Source organism: Mirounga angustirostris, unplaced genomic scaffold (assembly GCF_029215605.1).
Source record: "Mirounga angustirostris isolate CCGP_5_RB_7025 unplaced genomic scaffold, mMirAng1.0.hap1 SCAF_14, whole genome shotgun sequence".
Taxonomy (NCBI): domain Eukaryota; kingdom Metazoa; phylum Chordata; class Mammalia; order Carnivora; family Phocidae; genus Mirounga; species Mirounga angustirostris.
This window is the reverse complement of record NW_026991722.1, coordinates 68376947-68397696: the sequence shown is the minus strand read 5'-3', so window position 1 is coordinate 68397696 and position 20750 is coordinate 68376947. Positions and strand designations below refer to the sequence as shown.

Here is a 20750-nt window from a genome sequence, read left to right as displayed (position 1 = left end):
CTCACCCTTCTAGCTTTGCTGTGATATTTAATAGCCTTCTTCGTTTCTTCCTTAGCATGCTCTACGTAGTCTGCGGCGTTCACCACGTTTTTTTCTATGTTGTTGATCATTTCGCCCTTAAAACAGAAAGTTCCAGACTCAGAGGACATTTTCGAAAGACCTGAGTGCATATCTTACGACAGCCGCGGAGCGCCGAGAAAGTCTTCACGTGGACGTAATGTGCACGTAACAGACACCGAATGTTTTTCACGTTTACAAACGGAGGAGGACACTGTAAACACGCCAAGACAAAGTCATCAAAGTTCACATTTTATGAAGAATGAACAGGGATGAGAGGGGTGGGCGACAGGCTGCTGAGAGGCGTGTCAGGTACCTTCTGAGCTGTGCCCGCGTATGTGCGCTCCTGGGGAAGGTGCGGGCAGCCAACGCCCTCCTGGCGCGCACATACGCACGATGTACAAGACATCGTTTCTAACGGGCGGAACCTGTCGTGCTTTCCTTCCAACACCGAAAACCAAGACCAGCGTACGTCTGACGCTGAGCTGACGAGACTCGGGAGGAGCGTGGCGTGAGGCGAGTGCAGGGAGGTGTGAGGGGAGAGGCCACGGCCCCTGGCTCTCCATCCACGGCAGACACACCCTGCAGCAGTGACAGAAGCGGTGGAAAACGGCGCACCGTTACCTCACGCCTGCACAGACCCGAGCTCGCCCGGGGCTCCGACTGCGCACGCGGCCTGACAGGAGGCGACAGCATGCACTGGACACAAAGCTAAGAACGCAGCCCTTTTCCTGAGGGAGCTTAACGCGACACACCTGGTGTAGAACCGTCACGATGGAAGTCTAAGGTACTCGAAAATCTTTCACAATCACAGAAACAACGTAGGGTCCCTACTGCCGAGCGGCTCCCTTCGGAACTCTCCCTGAAAATTCGAAGCCGGCAGACTCCCGGCGCAGGAAGGCGAGGGCTCCACCCAGGCCAACAAGAGTGAGCCCCCGCCCGCCGTCCCGGGGCTGTTGGGTTCTCCCACCAATCCCACAGTACCTGAGCTTTCCAGTTTATGATAAACGTCCTCAAAATAAAGTGTTCTTCAAAGGTCAGTGATACACATGGAGAATGAATCCCGTACAAGGATGGACCTCCTGCCATCCCTCACACAATCCAGAAACTTCTCACCAGACTGCTCCTGCCAGAGCAGGTCCTGAAACCAGCCTTCAGGGCCGTGAGGACGCGATCTACCGAAGATGTGTGACCCGACCCTCCCACGGCGCGGGCGTCACCCGAATCCTGACCCCTGAATCAGTGAGCGGCCGCGTGCAGGCCTCGCTCCCTACTGGAAACATCCTGGAGGGCCTGATTCAGGTCCCAGGAGTCGGAACACACCAGCCTGTATTGGACACTGGATTTTGTATTTTGTGAGGAATTGTCTACATTCCTTCCATCCTCTCCCAGGGGAACCTCCACACCCTCCCCGCCTGCGTCACTGGACAAACCAAGAAACACCACCACGCAGTGACCACAGGCTTCTAGCTGTGTCACGGACGGTCCCCTAGATTTAGGGCTTATTCTTTTAAATGTTTCTCCCAATTATCATTCTAATACATGCTCCTTATAGAACACTTAAAAAGACATGTATTTTAGAGAAGAATATTAAAATCCCCCACAGTCCCACTGTTATTTTACTTGGTAGATTTCTTTCCTTCTGCGAACACTGTTCTACGGAGCCGAGTTCATGCCATATACGTACACGCATGTGCGTGATACAGAACTATGCTTATACAGAGGGGGATGTACACACGTGAGACTCTATCTCCCCATTCGCTTACAGTTCCAGCACAGTATTTGTACGTCTCACTAAAAATCTCCCTGAACAACAGTCTGCCTGTGGTGGCCTAGTCGGCTGTCCCGTGGACACACAGAATTTAAGGAAGCCGGTCCCTCACTGTTGAAAGTGGAAGCCATTGCCAGCATCCCTGTCTCACAGCAACACTGCAATCAACTTCTGAATTTTGAGACTGGATCCAAAATGCTGGCTTCCTCGGCTACGCGGGAATCCGATAGGAGATTTCACAAATGCCTGCTGTCCGCTTGGAGATGGGGAGATGTGTGCAGTTACCTGGGTCTCCACGAACATAGCCATGTCCGTGAACATTTCATGCAGCTCCCGGATGCTGGTCTCCAGCTTCATGATGTCCTTGTGACGAGACTCAATTTCATTGAGAGCTTGTCTAGTAATTTGTGAATCTGATATAATCTTTGAAAAACAAACACAAAAAAGAAATACTGATGAACTCAGGGCCACTTTGGGAATGAGGCGCAGGCAGGGACGTGTGGGCGCGCGGCCGCGGCCTCCCGGATGCTCACGTCTGCCGTGAAGACAGAAGGGCCCCCGGTCTCCAGCATTTCCTCCAGCTCATCATCCGTCGTGGTTCTTCCAGCTGCAAGACGAACACAAACTCCACTCAGAACGTGCCAACATTTATAAACGACTCTTTCAACCGTAAGTTAGCAACTAAAACCTGAGTTTACATTTTTAAACATTTTTCTAACCTTTCAAATGTATTTTCTTAGAAGAGTGTTAATGTTGAGAGAAACTGACATAAGACTAAGAAACAGGAAAAATCAGGAAACTCTCATGTAGAACCTCATAACTGGAATGAATCATAAAATCTAACTTGAGTATGAATGAGAAACAACTACAAGGAGGACATCATATGTAATTTTGTGCCACACGTTTTCCTAAAAGTTTAACTCTGGCTTACAGATAAAGGGTATGTTATCAGCATAGACTAGAAAGTCATAAATAAAGACTGAATAATTAGAATCAGACGCTTTAACACTTGTTATGTGTTGGCTGTTGGTATTTTTCCTTGAGTTTAAATATATTAATGCTCTCTATGAAATACATTCACAGGTTTTTGGAAAAACTCAATTGGTAATTCTTATTTTTTACAATTTGTGCCACAAAAGACAAAGTAAAATGACTGTCATAATAATTAAAATATCATTTAAAGTGAATGTTGGCAGCAGCATTATTCATATCGTCATAAAGTGGAAATGACCAAACGTCCGTCAGCTGAGGCCCAGGTAAGCCCCGCGCAGCCCGTCCGCACGATGGAGCCTCAGTCAGGCGGCGGGACAGCCGCACCTCGAAACATCTGTGTTAAGTCAAAGGGGCCAGTCACAGAAGACCCCAAATTGCATGATTCCATGTATGTGAAGTGTCCAAAACGGGCGAATTGGCAGAGGCTGGTGGCTGCCGGGGGCTCCAGGGAAGAGGCGCAGGGAGCAACTGATGGTGGGTGCACATTTCTGGGGCAACGAATGTTCTACAATCGGCTGTGCGACCCACCAAAGCCACTGACCTGTACTCTTCACACGTCACTGGGGTGCTGTATAACTGTGTCTCTGTCAAGATGTTGAAATGCCATGTGATGAGGTTCACACTCGCAGCCACTCTGGGCTCCCCAGGTCCCTGGGGAGGCGCGCACTGCCCGTCGTGAGCTCATGCCACAGCTGAGGAGCCCTGGTCTTCTCTGACGGGGAGCGGACACACCGGACGGACCCTTATGCGGTCAGCAAAGTGCCCTCCACCCGGAGGGAGGCCCAAGCCCCACCATCCCAGGCTGACGGCTCCACACGGGTCCTTGCAAGGCAGACTGGAGCAAAGGGCCGTCCGCGCTTGCTCGCCAGACACACAGCACCGTGAGCCCTCAGAGACCGTCTCCCCAGACGGGGCACGGAGGTTTGGGGGCAACAGAAAAGTACTTGAGGAGATAATGGCTGGAAGTTTTCCAAATCTGATTAACCCTCCAAAAATAATGCTGATTAGGAAGTAATTTAAAGTCCACTCACCAAGGATTTTCCAAAGGATGTAAATAAAGAAAAAGTTCTGGTGATTCAATGAACAGGAAGTCATGAAAAGGTTTTAGGTATTGCAATATTGGCAAAAAATAAAGATGGAATAACGATTCTGAAATTACAGTACTTTGATGTCAGACCTTAAGAAAAATATGTTTTTTTACAAAAATAGCATTTTCCTTTACTCACTTATTTCTAGCTGACGCTGTATCCGTCCTTTGCTCCGCTCCCGGAACAGAGTCTGTGCCTCATTATATTCTGTCATAACTTCCACAAATTTCCGAGATAGTACGGAATGCTATTAACACAGAAGAAATTAATACACAACGATCATTTCCGCTGAAAGTGACATACAAAACATGACATCAGGAAAACTGCACCTGTTACGGGAGTCCCTCACACAGACAGTGAGATGAGCCGCAGCCAACTCTGCGACAGAACCCGGACTGAGAGCCTCACGAGCGCCACCAGCGAACCCACCTTACAGACGCGGACACTGTGATGCGAGCTCGCCTGTGGGTCCCGGCTTACTGGACGAGGCCTGGCCTGCACACTGGGCCCCCCTTTGTCAAGCAGAAGGGAGCAGCCTGGACCACAAACCTTTAGAAGGACCTCACCCCCCCACCCTCCAGGGATTCGGATAATTCAGATAATATTGCTCTTCAGAGCAGAACTCTGTTGATGGACTGAATACACTTTTTCTTCATAATAAGGAGGTCATCTATAGAGATGTAAGGATTAATGTGACATAAAGATGAACTATTTTCAATTTGAAAGAAGTAAAAAGACCTATTCTTCTCATCGCTGCAGTCTGGATGAGGCGGACAACCAAACCTGGGTTCTCCGAATGCGAAGATCCACCGAAGTCCGGTTCCCACTCTCATCCTGGTCAAAACTTTGCTCAATAGCTGGAAACAGACAGGAAAAGAGTCACCTTTTAAACTAAAAAACAGAGGTTTCTCAAGCCAAACCTCGAAATGTTTTTCTTTCTTATCAATTCCTCATCAATTTATGGATCTCAATAATGATATCCATCGTTGGTAATACCACAAAATAAAACCAGATGTTCTATCTTAACATTTAAAAGAAAAACAAACAAAAGAAATCACCTGACTGATGGAGTTTGGAGAACTTAACCATCCATCTACAGGAGATACAGAGCTTTCAAACCCTGAGGCATGGCCAAGTCTGATGGACAAATGTCCTGGTCTCTCCAACCAAAATAAAAAAGGGGGGGAAGAGGGAAGGAGAGTCTGAGTTTTAAAAACTTTAAGTGACATGCCACCAATCCCAGGGGATGATCCTTATCTGGAACCCAGTTCAAGCATGCTGTAAAAAGAAATTCAAAGAACACTGGGGAAGCATAAATTCTGATGGGATATTTCCTAATAAATAACTGGATATAATCATGGCATTGTGGTTGTACTCTTGGGTGAAAATCCTTCTGTTCTGCAATACACTGACTTATGTGCTGATGAAGCCACCTGGGCAGGCGGGAGCCCCGGGGGCAAAAAGCTGAAGGGTGTGGCCACAGGCTTCAGGCCATCATCTCCCTGCCCCCACCTGTCTGAAATGCTCCCTGACAAAAGTTCTTCCTGATCCGCAGAGATTTCCTGGATTTGAATGCTCTTTTTTAACAATCAGATAAAGCGTGTCTTCCCAGCATCTCCCTCTATGCCCACACCTCCCAGAAACTACCTCTTGGAGCTAAACCTCCAGCACCGGAAGCTAAACTCCTGCAAATTTAAGAAACTAAGAAGAACTGGAGATTCGTACGAAAAGCTATTAACCTTCTCAAGTATCTGCAATTCAGCAAAAAAAGTCATAAAAATAGGCCTCTATGAGAAATTAACAATTTATTATAAGCAAATGCTTAATTAACCTTGATGAATATGAACTCGTGTTTCTGTCCTAAATTTGCGGATTAACAACCATTAGCTTTAGCTCCCTGTGGGCAGTCCTCAGAGCCAGTAGTTTAAGAATTCTAGAACAATGAGTAATGTAAAGGCTACTACTCCCAAGTTCATACAAATAATTCATAGCGCTCACAGTTCTGACTTGTAAAAATGTCAAGAGTAAGAGAGTATAAAGGAAACAAGATTACCCATACGCCACCATCACCCATTACACGCAGCCAAAGCTGTAAACTCACACTTCAACTTGGCTCGGATTTTGTTAGCAGTTTTCTTGATCTCTTTGTTCAGATCTTCAAGCTCTTCTTTTATTTCTTTAAAATTAAAAAAAAAAAAAAGGCATCTAAGCTATAATACCCAATAAACTTAAATGGAACAATATTCTTGGTGAATATTCAGGTGTTTGGGTCTCAAAGTGAGGCTCCCAGACCAAGGAGCCCCAGCACCAGGTGGGGTCCTGGGAGAAACGCACATTCCTGGGCCCCGCCCAGACCTACTCAGTGTGGGACCTGCGGCCAGCAATCCGACCTAACAAGCCGCCAGGTGACTGTGATGTGCACCCACCCGCATTTGAGAAGAGCTGGTTTATAGCAATTAACTGATAAAATAGTTCAATGAATCTGTCGCTAACACCTAGACCTAAGAAAGGAAGCAGAAATTTAATCGTATTCTGGAAAGAAATTCTCCCACGTGTTTGATCTCCTTTGTGCTCACCTCTACCTAATCGAAGCAGGCTCCTCACAGGAGTGCTGGTACCCACCCTGGGAAGGCTGAGGCTAACCCCCAGACCCGGTCACTGCGTCTGGAGACGGAGAGCAGTGCGGGAGTCTACAGGAAAATGCACACACAGCAGGAGAATGTGTGCAGCCAAGCTGAGGACACGGCACGGCAGACTTGGGGAACAACTATGAGCCATGGGGTGGGCACAGAAGCCTCGGTAACTGAGGACTGAGCCTGGGGTGGATCAGAGCCCCGTCCCCCAGTTGGCACTTCCCAGGAGCACTCCCCGCTCTGGATACGAAAGCCCTGGGCTGTTCCAGGACGAGGAGATCCCGGACTCCCTGCTCACACAGGCAGGCAGGGGCTCAGGTGCTCGTGAGGGAAATGAAAGAGGCGTTTTCATATCTGATCCCTTCAAGCGACAGAAGAGAGCCATAAGGGTATCCTTGGCAAAGGGAGCATTTCGAACCACTGAGAAAAGGATGTGGTGCGATCAACACTCCTGCTGAGAACCAGGAAAGCTGGACAAAATATGTTTTTAATCTGCTTAGAGGCATTTAAAGCTAAAATGTCAGGTAAGGGGGCGCCTGGATGGCTCAATCGTTCAGCGTCTGCCTTCGGCTCAGGTCATGATCCCAGGGTCCTGGGATCGAGCCCCGCGTTGGGCTCCCTGCTCAGCGGGGAGTCTGCTTCTCCTCCCTCTCCTGCTCCCCCTGCTTGTGTTCTCTCTCCCTGTGTCTCTCTCTGTCAAATAAATAAATAAAATCTTAAAAAATAAAATGTCAGGTAAGAAATCCAGGAGAAGGACACCCAGAAAGGGGAGCCAGCAACTGGAGCGGCTTGAAGCTGGAGGCAGGGGAGAGGACAGGAGAGCTGCAAAGACACTGAAGGCCCTGCCCCGGAGGAGGGGACTGTGACAGGGTTCATCTAACCCTCCTAAACTAGACCCAGAACTGCTGCTGCCCCTGGCCATCTGTCAGAAATGTTTAAAAATCATCTTCTAGAAAAGAAGATACTATCCTAGGACTCAAATTACTGCCACAGGCTTTTATGCACAAAGCCCAGGGCCCGACCAAAAATAGGCAGGCAAACAAAGAACTAGTCGAGGTACACAGACCCCCAGGGGCACCAGTTAGTGGATGATCAGATACAGAGAGATCATTATGTTCAAAGGGGTGCAATACAAGATGAAGAATTTTGTCAGAAAATCAAGACAGTACAGAAAGGAACCAAGTGAAATTCTAGGACTGAAAATATCTCACCCAGAAATAATTCAATGGGTGAAGAGCGGTCTGCGGATGAACCACAAACAGACTTCCCATCAGAACGGCGAGATGGGGGCGAGAACAGAACAGAGGGCAGGGGAGCCAAGGGCACAGGGAAAAGGACTGAACACACATATTTCAGGTCCCCCAAAGAGGGAGGGCAAGAAACGGAGCAGGGACGGCTCGTGAGGAGAAAGGGCCCAGGTAGCCAGAGGTGCAGATCCTGGGATCCAAGAGGCTAACTTAGGAAAAGCAGCACAAACAGAAAGAAAACCACACCCAGAAACAGCAGTGCAAAATCGCTAAACCAAAGACCAAACACCAAGTATCTTAAAAACTGCAATTCAACAGCTGACTTAAAAAAAAAAGGGGGGGGGGCCACTGGAAACATTACTTCAAAATTTTCAAGATGATCAAAGAAATTTACTTCCCAATAGATTCCTACATGAAGACATCCTCCAAGAACAAGATTACGGGGGCGCCTGGGTGGCTCAGATGGTTAAGCGTCTGCCTTCGGCTCAGGTCATGATCCCAGGGTCCTGGGATCGAGTCTCAAATCGGGCTCCCTGCTAGGCGGGGAGCCTGCTTCTCCCTCTGCCTCTCTCTCTCTCTCTGACTCTCATGAATAAATAAAACATTAAAAAAAAAAAAAAGAACAAGATTACGGATGGAAAATTTCAGACAACTGCATACTCCCTACTAAAAGCAGGAACAAAGAGTGTTTTTTAGAAAGAAATGACCTCAGATGGAAGTTGTGAGACCCAAGGAAAAATAAGGAGCCCTGGTATGGGTATGCATGTGGGGAGATCCGAATGGACGTTCAGGATACAAACATTTATGTTGCTTTTACCCATTATATACATACGGCAATATGTGCGTACAAGAATAGGTGGGGTTAAAGTTTCCTAACGTCCTTGTGTTACCTGGAAGTAGTAAAAACACAGATTTCTACTGGACCTTAATCGAGAATGCACACTATACTCTAGATGACGCTGACTATAACAAAAGAAAGTAGTACATATAAATAAGCTAGTGATGGAGGAGATACAATTCCTTTTTTTTTTTTTTAAGATTTTATTTATTTATTTGAGACAGAGAGAATGAGAGACAGAGAGCACGAGAGGGAAGAGGGTCAGAGGGAGAAGCAGACCCCCCGCCGAGCAGGGAGCCCGATGTGGGACTCGATCCCGGGACTCCAGGATCATGACCTGAGCCGAAGGCAGTCGCTTAACCAACTGAGCCACCCAGGCGCCCAGAGGAGATACAATTCTTAAAACCCAATCCAAAAGAAAGCCTGAAAAGAGAGAAGTAACAGAGAACAAGCAAGAAAAGTGAAAACAAGTATGATTATGAATGTCCACCTCACTATATCATTAATTCTAGCCAAGAGCCTAAAATCAATTAGTGACAAAAAAAATGATCAGACTGGAAAAAAGACAAAACCCAGTAATACTTTATTTATAAAAGATGAGAGAAACACATAAGGCACACGGCTATGGAAGATCAACAGGAAGCAGTGGGGAAACCTCTCCCACACCCACGAATCAAGGCAAACGGGGGAGCTCTGTTCACGCAAAGTGGCCACGAGGACACAAACGACCGTCAGTGGGGGCAGGAGGGACGCTCCCCCCACGACGAAAGGCCCAACGCAGCACGAGACGCTACAGCTCGTGAAGGCATCGGCCCCCCAGCTTTCCACGCACGTGCGTCTGGCCTGGACCCCGGAAGGAGGGAAACAGAGGTAAGCTACGGAGGGCTTCACGGGACGGGGCTTCAGACGAGAACGGGCCGCACGTCCGGCAACAGCACTTTATCAGCGTTACCTTCCCCGGTCAGAGGACCAGCGCCGACGTGCAGGAGTGTCCTTCTTCGGAGATTAATCTCGGAGCGGTCACTCTGAAAGGAGTCGGCACAAATAACAGCCCACGCGGAACTCACGTAGCCCACACGAGAGCCCGCACAGTGTGTCTGCGCACACACAGATCGGCGTGGCGAACGTGGACCACTGGTGAGTCCCACTGTACCATCACCGCAACCTTCCCAGCGATTCGGAAACGTTACACTAAAACTCTGAAGACAACGTCTAACGGCCCCAGGACCTTGACGTAGCAGGAACCGGCCCGGGGAACAGGGCACCACCTGGTGGCCACTGTGCTCAGGCCCCGCACGGCCCTGGGGCTGGCAGGGCTGGGCAGCCCCCGTCCCCCCCTCGTGTAGCCCACCCAGGAGCCGGCAGGGACAGCGCCGAGGCACCCCTGGCCCTCCCAGGGGCCGGCAGCCCGCTGCCTTCTGCGACGCCCAACCCCGCCCCCCCGGGCCCAGTTCCGCAGGAGAGAAACTACTTCTGTTTTCAAAGGTCAATTAAGTGAGCACTTGGACACTGCCTCCCCCGTTTTGGTTCACGCTCTGTCATGAAACAGACAGAAGACCAGAGCAATCGGTCTATTTAGAGCCCTGAAGGGACTACTGTGAAGCATTAAGAGTTCTGCATGTATTCAAACAGGAGTGTTATCTGCATAATTCTTTGGAGGTAAATTATCCAAAAGAAAAAAACATGCTAATATTTATTCAAATTCAATTTTCCCAAGAATTAAGATGTTAATAGGTGTTACATAAAAAGTTCTGTGGGCAAATAAATGTGTGAAACACTACACTAAGTTAAACAGGTTTCTTTATTCAAGCTGGACTGCTCAGGGCCTTTATTACTGAGGACACTGTAACTTCCCAAGAGGGAATATGGTATAAGAAGGCTCCCAAACGCACTAGGTGACACACCTCCTGTTTCATAGGCTAGCTGACGACATTCGTGCTCCAGAACACATTTTGGGAAACGCTTTTCTAAACCATAAGATAAGGCATCTACTGAGGGTCAAAGCATTATTTTACAAGACATTCAAAATCTTAAAATTAAGAACATGTTCTTTTCCAATGTAGTATCTTTATTTCTTCAATGTAAGGCTATACCAAATAATCCTCTAACAAAAAGTTGCTTCAGCTTTCCTCTGAAGTTGAGAATAAGTGTCCCCATCACCACTTCCGCTTAACCCCGTATCAGAGGTCACTGAAATAAGTCCACTAAAAATAGAAAGCACAGAGCAAAGGGAAAAGTGTCATTATTCACAGATGACATTCCTAGGTACAGAGACAATCCAACAGAATCTACACAGAAATTAACAGCATTAATAAGTAATTAGGCAAGATAACAGGGATACAAGGTCAACGTATAAAAACCCACTGTACTTCTAGACATAGAAACAAACAGAAAATAAAGCTTATAGCAGACACTATTTACATTAACATCAAGACCTCCACCACCTTTTAAGAAACACAGTGCAGGATGTGTGAGGTCCCTACAGCAAACCCTGTGGAGCATGACCGAGAGAGATTAAAGAAAATGAAAACTGGGGGCGCCTGGGTGGCTCAGTCGTTAAGCGTCTGCCTTCGGCTCGGGTCATGATCCCAGGGTCCTGGGATCGAGCCCCGCATTGGGCTCCCTGCTCCGCGGGAAGCCTGTTTCTCCCTCTCCCTCTTCCCCTGCTTGTGATCCTGCTCTCACTGTGTCTCTGTCAAATAAATAAATAAAATCTTAAAAAAAAAAAAAAAAAAGAAAATGAAAACTGTAGAGGGACAGACCCTTTTCATGGATTAAAAAATGCAGTATTTTAAAGACACCAATTCTTCCCCAAAATGAGGTATGGATTCCAATTCGCAATCTCTGGTTTATCCAGATTCATCTTACCTGCCCTAAAAATGCTGTTTTCCAACTCAGTCTCTTATTAACTTTCATTTATTTTGTTTAAAGATTTATTCTATTTTAGAGAGAGAGAGCGTGAGCAGGGAGAGTGGCAGAGGAAGAGAAAGTGCATCCGAACAGAGGGGCGGCCTGCCTGCCTCCGGGGTTAGGACAAGCTCCCCACGCGACTGTGTGCAGTCAGGGCTGAGGCCTGTTTCCCAGGCAGCAGGAGAGAGAGGGCAGCACAGTTCTTAAAGCCAATGACTTACTTCCTTCTGGGTTTGGTGCAGAAAGAATGATGCTGTGGTTTTTCTTTACTTCTTCAACGTACTGAGCTATTTTAGCTGTACTGTTCCTGATCTCCTCAACCTAGGACAGATACAAACAGCCTCACTGTTGTGGCAAATTCAGATTTGCTACCACTTTCCATTACCTAAAAAGGGAAGGATAAATGAATAATTACCACATGAAGAAATAACAGCCTTTTTCCATTCTCACACTGATAATTATTTAATTGAAAGATAAAAAAAATGTACCGTGTTAAGATCCATACCCCCATGACTAAGGTGATATCAATCAACATTCACCAACAAAACCTATCAGGTTGTAAAAACCTTTACAATCGAGACCCAAGTGTCAGCACAGATGACGTCCACTGGAGGCACACGGCCACGCACCCAGCGCTCCGCACGGTCGAGGTAGACGAGGCTACCCCGGCAGTAACCCTCCATGTGGGGAGGCGTCTGTGGCCGATGGGGCCAGGCCGCCAGTCATTGTTTCTATCTTTCATAATCTAAACTACTCAACACTTGTTTCAAAATGTAAGTTACTCACCAGCGAGATTTGCCCAAATGGATCCACGTATCCATAATTACCACACTGGAAAAATAGCTTAAATGTTTACTGATTCATTTCAAAATAGTAATTATAAGATCATTCCATGTTGTGGCAGAAGTCCACATCCCAAACCTGCGAGTGTTCCCTTACAGGGCCGAAAGGGACTTTGCAGATGGGGTTAGGAGTCTAAAGATGGGAAATTATCCTGGATTGTCTGAGTTGCCCCAAAGCAACCACAAGAGTCCTTATAAAAAGGAGGCGAGAGGATTAAATGTAGAAGATGGGCGCGTGGTAACATCGGCAGAGCTGGAGCGATGCACTTACAGAGCCAACGCGCCGGAGTCTTCTTCCCTGGAGCCTCCGAAAGGAGCCAGCCCCGCCAGCAGGCTCATTTCAGGTCTGGCTGGAACCGCACGATGGTGAATGCCCATCAGGGGAAGCCACTCGGGTTGTGCTTCTTTTTAACAGTAGCAAGGAGAGACTCAGTCCTCACACATACTCGTGAGAGAATGGAGGAAAAGACAACTTCGTATCACTATGAAAATGGTCCTGACCACGTGGACTCCTTGAAGGGGTCTTGGCCGCCCAGAGGCCCCCGGTCTCAGCTCCAAGGCACATTTGGAAAACCAAGTGTGAAGGAGAGGGTAACACAGAATTCTGGTTTCCTAGAAGGGCGAATGGCCGTGTTGCTGGGCCTGGAGGTGATTTCCATCCACACGCAATTTCTGTAGGACTTTAATATTATTACTAACCATGTAAAAACAATGCACAAAATAAAAGCTGATTCTTTTAAATGTTTGCTAGTTCATCATGAAGGCATAAACACACGCAGGATACTCTGGGTTCCGTGCACAGGCCGGCGGCTCCACCAGCCGTCCTGAAAGTGCTGTTTCTGCAGTAAACTCCGTGGTACACAACGGTCACCAAGTAGAAAAGACACGGTTTGGCCCCCCGCAGAGGTCTGCAGTCTCTCTGGCAGCGGCCCCAGTGCGGCCCAGAAAGGAAAGGGGGCTGTCACGCTCCCAGCAGCCCGCGATCAGCGTGGTGCCCACTCCCACCGATAGCTAGGAGGGACACGGCGCAGGGTCTCTTTCTGTCCCTTACAAATCATCTTCACAAAGGGGACGTTCCCTGGCCACCCGGTAGGGCACTGGCCAGGTGCAAAATCCTATCTTTTACGATGTTCTAAGTGATATTTAAGATCTGAATGCCATACTCTAAAGACAAGTTTGTATTAACAACATCATTGTCTATTTGTCTAAGAAGTCATTCCACAAAGCTTAACTGTGAAAGGAAACAACTATTTAACAAGTGAAAACCTGAACTCCAGTTGGACTCTGCTGCCCCCAGCACCCCCAGCACCCCCCGCCCCCAAGCACGGGCACCACCCTCGTGCCTCCAGGGCTCCACGGCCAACACGGGTCGGCGCGTGGCCCCCAGAAACCAAGAACCAGATCTGCGCCACTCTCCAAAGGACCAGGCGGCCCTCAGTCTGGAGAACGCCACCGGTGCTGGGCAAGGACCTGTGAGACCCAGACCCACCACAGGGCTGGCCGGTCGCCCGGAGGCAGCCCTCCTCCTCCGCGCTATCACCCGGCCCCAGCTCCGCATCACCGCCAGGAGTGCCTCGCCAAGCCCCACCCAAGCCGGGAGCGTAAGGCTCCTCCTTGGGGAGGACAGGGGTTCAGGACTCCAAACCACCACTCCCACCAACCCCTCCCCAAGCCTATTTCCATGAAGAATGGCTCAGTGCTACCAGATATGTTCAGGGCACGAAACATTCTAGAGAACTTAGGTCATCAAAAACGACTTTTTAAAATATTACTTTTAGTATTTTCCAAATATAACACACACGCAGTTACACTGTGTTTAAAGAAGAAAGTCTGCTGGGCTTCATCGAATGGCTCTTACCTGATGGAAGAAATCATCCATGAAATGGTCCTTCTCAACAACAACACTTGTGTCCCCATCATCATTTTTTCTACACTAAAATGGAAAATATAAAAAGGAAAATTCAGATTTTAGGAATGTTCACACAGGTACGAACGGTGAAAGAGAGAAGCAAGTGGCTAGAGCGCAGGGCTGTGACAAGCCCGCACTGTCGGTGAGGACCAGCCCTGCCCACTGAGGACCCCGGGCGCAGGTGGGGCAGGACGGAAGCAGCGGACAGCCCTGGGGGCAGCACGGCCACCTCCTGGAAACAATGGCGGGACTTCCCAGAACTCAGTGACCGTGAAGGTCAACAGGACACAGCAAGTTTATCCTCAAGAAGTGAAACCCTCATACTGCATATTTTCTATAAAGATTAAAAAACACTGACACCACTGGCTAACTTTGCTAAACACACAATTTTCAAGGAACTTGCACATGTAGTAGCTGGTGCTCCTCATTCTTCCCTAAGTGAGTAACTCCCAGGGGCCCCACAAATAATCAACAAGCACTTTAATAAGGCAACAGTCAGTAGGAAGAAGGAAAGCAACTGTCCTGACCACGGAAAGAGCCACAGAGACGCTACACCAGCAGTCAGGCTCCGAACATTTAAATCCCATCAAAGACTATTCTAGGGCAGTTCTCAGACTTGAGTTGCATGAGAATCATGGGAAGGCTGGGTCTCTGACTCAGCAGGTCAGGGTGGGGCATTCCGAACACTAGGACATTCTAACACAGTCTGGTGCGGCTGCTGGTCCCGCGACCCCGCGTAAAGAGCCACATTCCGGGGAGGCAGACTCTGTATGGGTGGGAGCCGGCCCTGGGAAGGCGGCATCCGCTGGGCTCAGCACAGAGCCCCGCCCGCCCAGCCCGGGGGCCGCTCCCTGAGCTCAGCGCCCGCGTCAAAGGCCTGTATGCAGCATCCCCTAGCGGGGAGGGCGGGACTAAGAGAAAAGGAAAGGAAACCTGCCAGAAAGACCGCGGAGGGAACGGCTTTGAACCACCTCCGTGAGGACACGCTGGATGAGCCCGCGCACTGCCAACCCTGGGCAAGCTGAGGTGGCCGTGGGTTTCAGGAATTCTCAGAACCTTGGCACAATGGAAGTCTTCACCCATTCCAAGTCTGGACTGTAGCTTTACTGATCTACAGCCTACGAATAACTTGGGAGACAAAATTCTACTAAAATTTAGCTAAGAAAAATCTGCAAAGTTAGTAAATGTTTAGGAAAGCATAGGAAGACTTCCCTCTGCACCGTCCAGGGCCCTCGTGAAAGCAAGATTCGGCCTAAGAGTCAACAGTAATGTCTTACCACGCTGAGGAGATCTCTAGATGTCACCTCTCAGCCTGGGGCCTCTTCTGGGCCAAAAGAAGCCACGTCAGTTAGCGGAGGCAAAGGGAAAAGAGAGGTTTCTCTGAGATAGAGAGGAAGCACTCACTTAGAGGAGTGGTTTGTAGAATGTGAGGAAGCCCTAATCGCAGGGTCGCAGGGTCACAGGGCCGCAGGGTGACACGGTGCACGCAGAGACGAGCAGGGCGGACCAGCGGGGCAGTCGGCAAGGGGGAGGCAGGAGCACCCCATGGCATGGGCCTGCACTCTCCCTCTTGCTGGCGAGCTCGCTCGCTGGGCTGGGGAGGGGCCCGCTGGCTCCTCTCAGGCGTGGCCACACACTCCGTTAACCCTATTTATTCCCTTGGCCGACTCCCCAGGGTGGGGGCTTCCCGGTAGTGTCCTGAGTTACACTGAGCCACCACCTTGCTCTCACATAACACCAGTTGTTGAGAAAGGCGCCTGGAATGCGTGCTGACAATGTTTGGTTTGTCTGTGTTAACAGGACAAGTATTATGAGTTGAACTGTGTCCCTAGAAAGCAGACGCGGAGGGCCTAACCCCAGGCCTCAGCATGTGGACCACGGTGGGAACAAGGGTTTGTGCGGGTTACGATGAGGTCATGCTGGAGCAGGGTCCTTCACCCAACATGACCCCTGTCCTCGCAAGAGAAGACAGCCACCCAGGGGAAGAGGGCCACGAGGATGCCCCCAAGGACGGCCAGCCCCACCGGAAGCTGCAAGGGCAAGGGAGGAGCCCCCCTCCGTGCCGAGGGAGCACGGGCCTGCCACGCCTCCCTCTCAGACCTCTGGCCTCCAGAGCTGGGAGAACCCCCTGCCATGTGTTAGCCCCCGGTTTGTGCTACTTTGTTCCGACAGCCCGAGGACACTGACGCAGCAAGTCAGGCCTGCCTGCCCTGCACTGGCCTCCCTCGCTGATCAAGACGGTTTTCCCATTACTGTCAGCAGGAAAACAGTGTCGTCCAGATGTGGGTTCCAGTCTGCTTCCCGGCAGCGCCTGAACCTCCAAGTTTCTGCCTCCGGTCTGCGAAACACGGGCTCCCCTGGCCCCACCCCCTTCAGAGACGGGCTGTAAGCACTTCCGTCCACCTGTGTGACCAAAGGGGTCTCTCTGTCACAGGGCTGTGTCAACGGACAAGGGCTTTCATCCAATCGTTCTAGTCTCAGGCGTGAGCAAAGCCGCACCTAACCCGGCCATCGGCAAGCAAGCTGCAGAAAGACACCAAGGGAAGCCACGACCCTCGAGGGAACAGAGCGCTGCTGACGGCTACGGAGAGCCAGGACTGCGGGAAGCACCCTCACCAACCACCACCCCCGGCCCCGTCCGCGTGGCCACGTCACGCACTGGAACACAAACCACATGGCGAAGGGACGTGCTCAAGTGCTCAGAGCACAGCGGTGCCGGGCCAGGACGTGAATCCAGGTCTGCTGGACTTTACGAAGCTCACCATCAACAATTCCCCCACGCTGACTCTGAGCACAAAGGGCTGCCCTTCACCTCCAGCTCCAACACTCAGCCAATGGTCCCATTAAGTCTACTATCCCCATGTTGCCAGGAAGAGGCCGAGGCGCTGAGGACAGAGGGGCTGCCCTTGTCAATTTGACTCCTAACGCCCTTGCTCTTAAATACTCACCATCCACGCCTCAGAGGAAGGAGCTTCCCCACAGGTCCTCCACTGCAGACAGAGCCCAGCTACCAGGCCTTCGGCCCGACTCCCGGCAGCAGCCTCACCCTTCGCCTTCCAGAGTGTATGCCATACCCCACTCATCCTAACTGGGCCCTGTATCACTCTCCTTCCCGGTGGGTATTCGTCTTCCTTTCTCCGCCGTGGGGTCTCAGAAGGAAACGGTTATGTCATGTCCAGCTCGAGTCAGAACAACAGAATGAAACAGCATCACCTACGTGGCCGGATTCCCGTGAACAGACGTGAACTTGATTTAGGAGTTAGTGCGGCGGTTCTCCCTGCGGCCCAGAGCACCTGCCCCACCGGACTCTCACAGGGCCGCTCACGTCGCACTGTTCTGAAAGTAACTGTAGGCTCACACACGGCAGCTTTGGTTCGCTTTCTGTGGAACACCGCAAAGCCACACAAGCAGGACTACTACAATGAGCCCTGGATGCGTCCATCGCGTGGTTCAACCACCATCTCCCCGCAGCTGGTCCTGCTTCACCTGCGCCCCCACCCCCACCGCACTAGGTCACCCCAGGCAAATCCCACACAGGAGATGCCCGCTCGTGGCCCCATGCAGCAGACAACTCCGGCTGCCACTTCAGGGGACACCCCACGGCCCACCGCAGTGCTCAGGGCGATGGTCCCCGACCTCGCGCCCCCAGGGGGGCACATCATGTCACTGCCACACTTTCACTGACCATACCCCACGTGCGGTGGCCACCAGCACACCAGACCGAGGAAGCCCGATGCGGCCTCCGCCCTCTGACCCGCGTGGCGCTCATCTCCAGCCAGCCCTGCAGGTGACAGACTGCCCTCTGCCCGCAGCCAGCAAAGAGCTAGAGGACTCGGAATGCATTTTCTCTACTGTCTCCCGTCTTTATCCTTATTTTACAACCTCTGCCTCTACTTCTTATTTCTAACGGGAATTCTCAAAATTATCAGGTAACTGGAGATAGGCTCCATCACTGTCTTAGGTTCTCCATTCCTCAGAAAGGGAAACCGAGAGATGGCAGACAGAACACTGCTACTCGGGAGCACCTCCTTCAGTCCCTCCCGCTGGGACAGTGGAGTCCGAGCCCTGACCGAGCCCTGACCGAGGCCTGACCGTGGCTTTACTGTGAATAACAAAACGACTCATGGCAAAGCATTTTCTAAAAGCAGTGGGAACACTCTCCAATGTGACGTGTTTGATTTCCAAAGTGTCAAAGTGCAAGATAAACATTCAAACATCAACATTCCGTTTCTGTTAAATTTTAAAAGAGGCCTCCTTCAAAGTAGCATATAAAAAATGAAATTCTCCGTGTGTGACCACTGTTGTCTGGAGCAGACATTGAGCAGCGTCCATGCTTGGGGACTGATTCACAGACACGAATAATTCGTCCCTGGAATGCTCACTGTTTAGATTTCAACAGAAGCTGAATTATCACAAGTTAGTAGAATCCAAACTTGGATAAAACACTGGCTTCTTCCTCCACGTGCAGAGACACGAGGGCCTTGCACAGATAGTAACTGTGGGCACATAAATTACATTTTTTTTTAAATATATACAGCTGTTGTACCTTTGCTGCTAGAAAACATTAACTTAAATCACTTAAGTAAAAAGTGCCTGTAACTGAATATAGGTTGTCTCCTCTACATAGCTGTCTCCTGGCATTTATACATAATGCGCCTTCTTCCTATTTTTATATTATTATGCTTTACGCCCCAACTTCACGTTTCACATTTTTGTATTTTCACTGAACACTTGTCTCCACTGTTAATATCACACAAATACCTTTTACAGGTACTTAGACTTTACATCAACAGAATCATACTGCACAGATGCTTCTGCAATTTGACTCTTTCTCCCCGTGATGTGTTTAAAGGTTTCTCCTTCTCTCTCCCTTTCGCTCACTGACAAACTAGTCCTCCTTCTGTCCTTCACACCAGCTTGTCCCCACCTAGGAGCCCCAGGGCTTGCTGCCTTCTGCTGGGGCACAGCTGCCCTGACCTGCCCCCCGCTGGCTTCTTCTCCTTCAGGCCCCAAGTAGCCCACCCACAGCCACGTACCACCTTGCTTTATTTCCCGCAGAGCAGGAATGTACTTAGCTCATTCCTGCCTAAGTGTCCCGGCAGCAAGCACACCACCTGCCTTCTCACAGCTCCTGCATCAGGGCTGTGACGGAGCTGAAGAGAAGGGGGAGGAGACCGAGGAGAGGGTGGAGAGGACAGAGGACAAGAAGCAGAGATGCACACAGGGCTGAGACAAAGCAGGTGTGAGCTGGGCGGAGGCATTACTCGCTGGTCCCTGGTTCCACTCCGCAGCAGATCAGGCGGCACATTCTGCCCTCCAATTCTGAGGCACCGGTCTAACTTTGAATAAATCTCTTCCCGGGCGCCTGGGTGGCTCAGTCGGTTAAGCGTCTGCCTTCAGCTCAGGTCATGATCCCAGGGTCCTGGGATCGAGTCCCGCATCGGGCTCCCTGCTCTGTGGGGAGCCTGCTTCTCCCTCTCCTCCCCACTTGTGTTCTCTCTCTCACTATCTCTGTCTCTCTCTCTCTCAAATAAATAAAATCTAAAAAAATAAAAAATTAAAAAAAATTAAAAATAAATCTCCTCCCTTCTCTGTTGCAGCTAAGGGGTTTCTGTCCCTTGTGACCCAAAGAATCCTGAGGACAACACATTCCACTGTCATCTCCATTTTCCTCACCGTGGGATCTTGAAACAGAAACACACCAATTCAGTCAACACCTGGCAGGTTCTGAGCACAACTGGCCGCACAAGTCGGCCCTGGAAAGGGTGAAGAGTCTGGAAGAAAACGGGATGGCGTCGGTGCTCAGAGACAGGAAGACGGCCATCTCTGGGGACCTAAGAGGAGAGCAGGGCAGGAAGACTTCCCAGGGGTGATGCCTGCATGCGCCGAGACCACAAGGGCACGAGGCAGGCAGGGAAGCGGGCCGCGGGGAGCAGGACACACAAAGGCGCCGAAGAGGGAGGCCGCCTCGGAAACAGCAGACAGCCCCCGATGACAGGACCAAGGCGGCCCGGGAAAGGAGTGCACCAAAGAGGAAACCCTTTTATGAATTGGCTTTTCATGAACTGGTTCTCATAGGTTCTCTATTCCTTAAATTCACAACAGACTTGAGGTTAAAAACAAGAATTAATCTGTGGAAATGTCCAAGTTTTGTTGTCTTAAAAAGAGACACACCATGGATACATATGAACGTATTTATGATAGTTAAGAAAGAGAACCCATAGATTCCAACTGGGGGAACTGTTTCTACAATGACAAACAAAATATAAAAAGTTGGCGGGACTAAATAAACCATAAAATTTTAAGTTATAAACATACGCATATAGGAAATTATAAATATACTATATAATTCTTACATTTTAAGTTTCAGTGAAGTATTTAGAAAATGTTTTATTTTATAAATGGGAATCTGAATCTTTATAACATGTGCAGGCTTAGCTGTCAAAAAATAACTTTTAAAAT

General features: G+C 49.7%; 1 protein-coding gene across 9 annotated transcripts in view; it reads right to left on the bottom strand.

Annotated features, from left to right (window-relative positions):
- The window catches only part of STX2 (syntaxin 2), a 30509-nt gene that overhangs the window by 6894 nt on the left and 2865 nt on the right, over positions 1-20750 (bottom strand). For 2 of the 9 annotated variants that reach the window (XM_064578190.1, XM_045887851.3), the window contains 9 exons: positions 17237-17467; positions 14238-14312; positions 11759-11858; positions 6011-6085; positions 4693-4766; positions 4048-4156; positions 2362-2435; positions 2114-2251; positions 6-116 (listed from right to left, as the gene is read on the bottom strand). In XM_064578190.1, coding sequence (XP_064434260.1) covers positions 6-116; positions 2114-2251; positions 2362-2435; positions 4048-4156; positions 4693-4766; positions 6011-6085; positions 11759-11858; positions 14238-14312; positions 17237-17371 — 891 coding nt within the window. In that variant the 5' untranslated portion in view covers positions 17372-17467. Of the gene's footprint in view, positions 1-5; positions 117-2113; positions 2252-2361; positions 2436-4047; positions 4157-4692; positions 4767-4967; positions 5063-6010; positions 6086-9579; positions 9653-11758; positions 11859-14237; positions 14313-15225; positions 15544-15692; positions 17215-17236; positions 17468-20750 lie in introns of those variants that run through there. The other 7 variants (XM_045887852.3, XM_045887857.3, XM_045887854.3 and 4 more) reach the window with 6 other exon arrangements.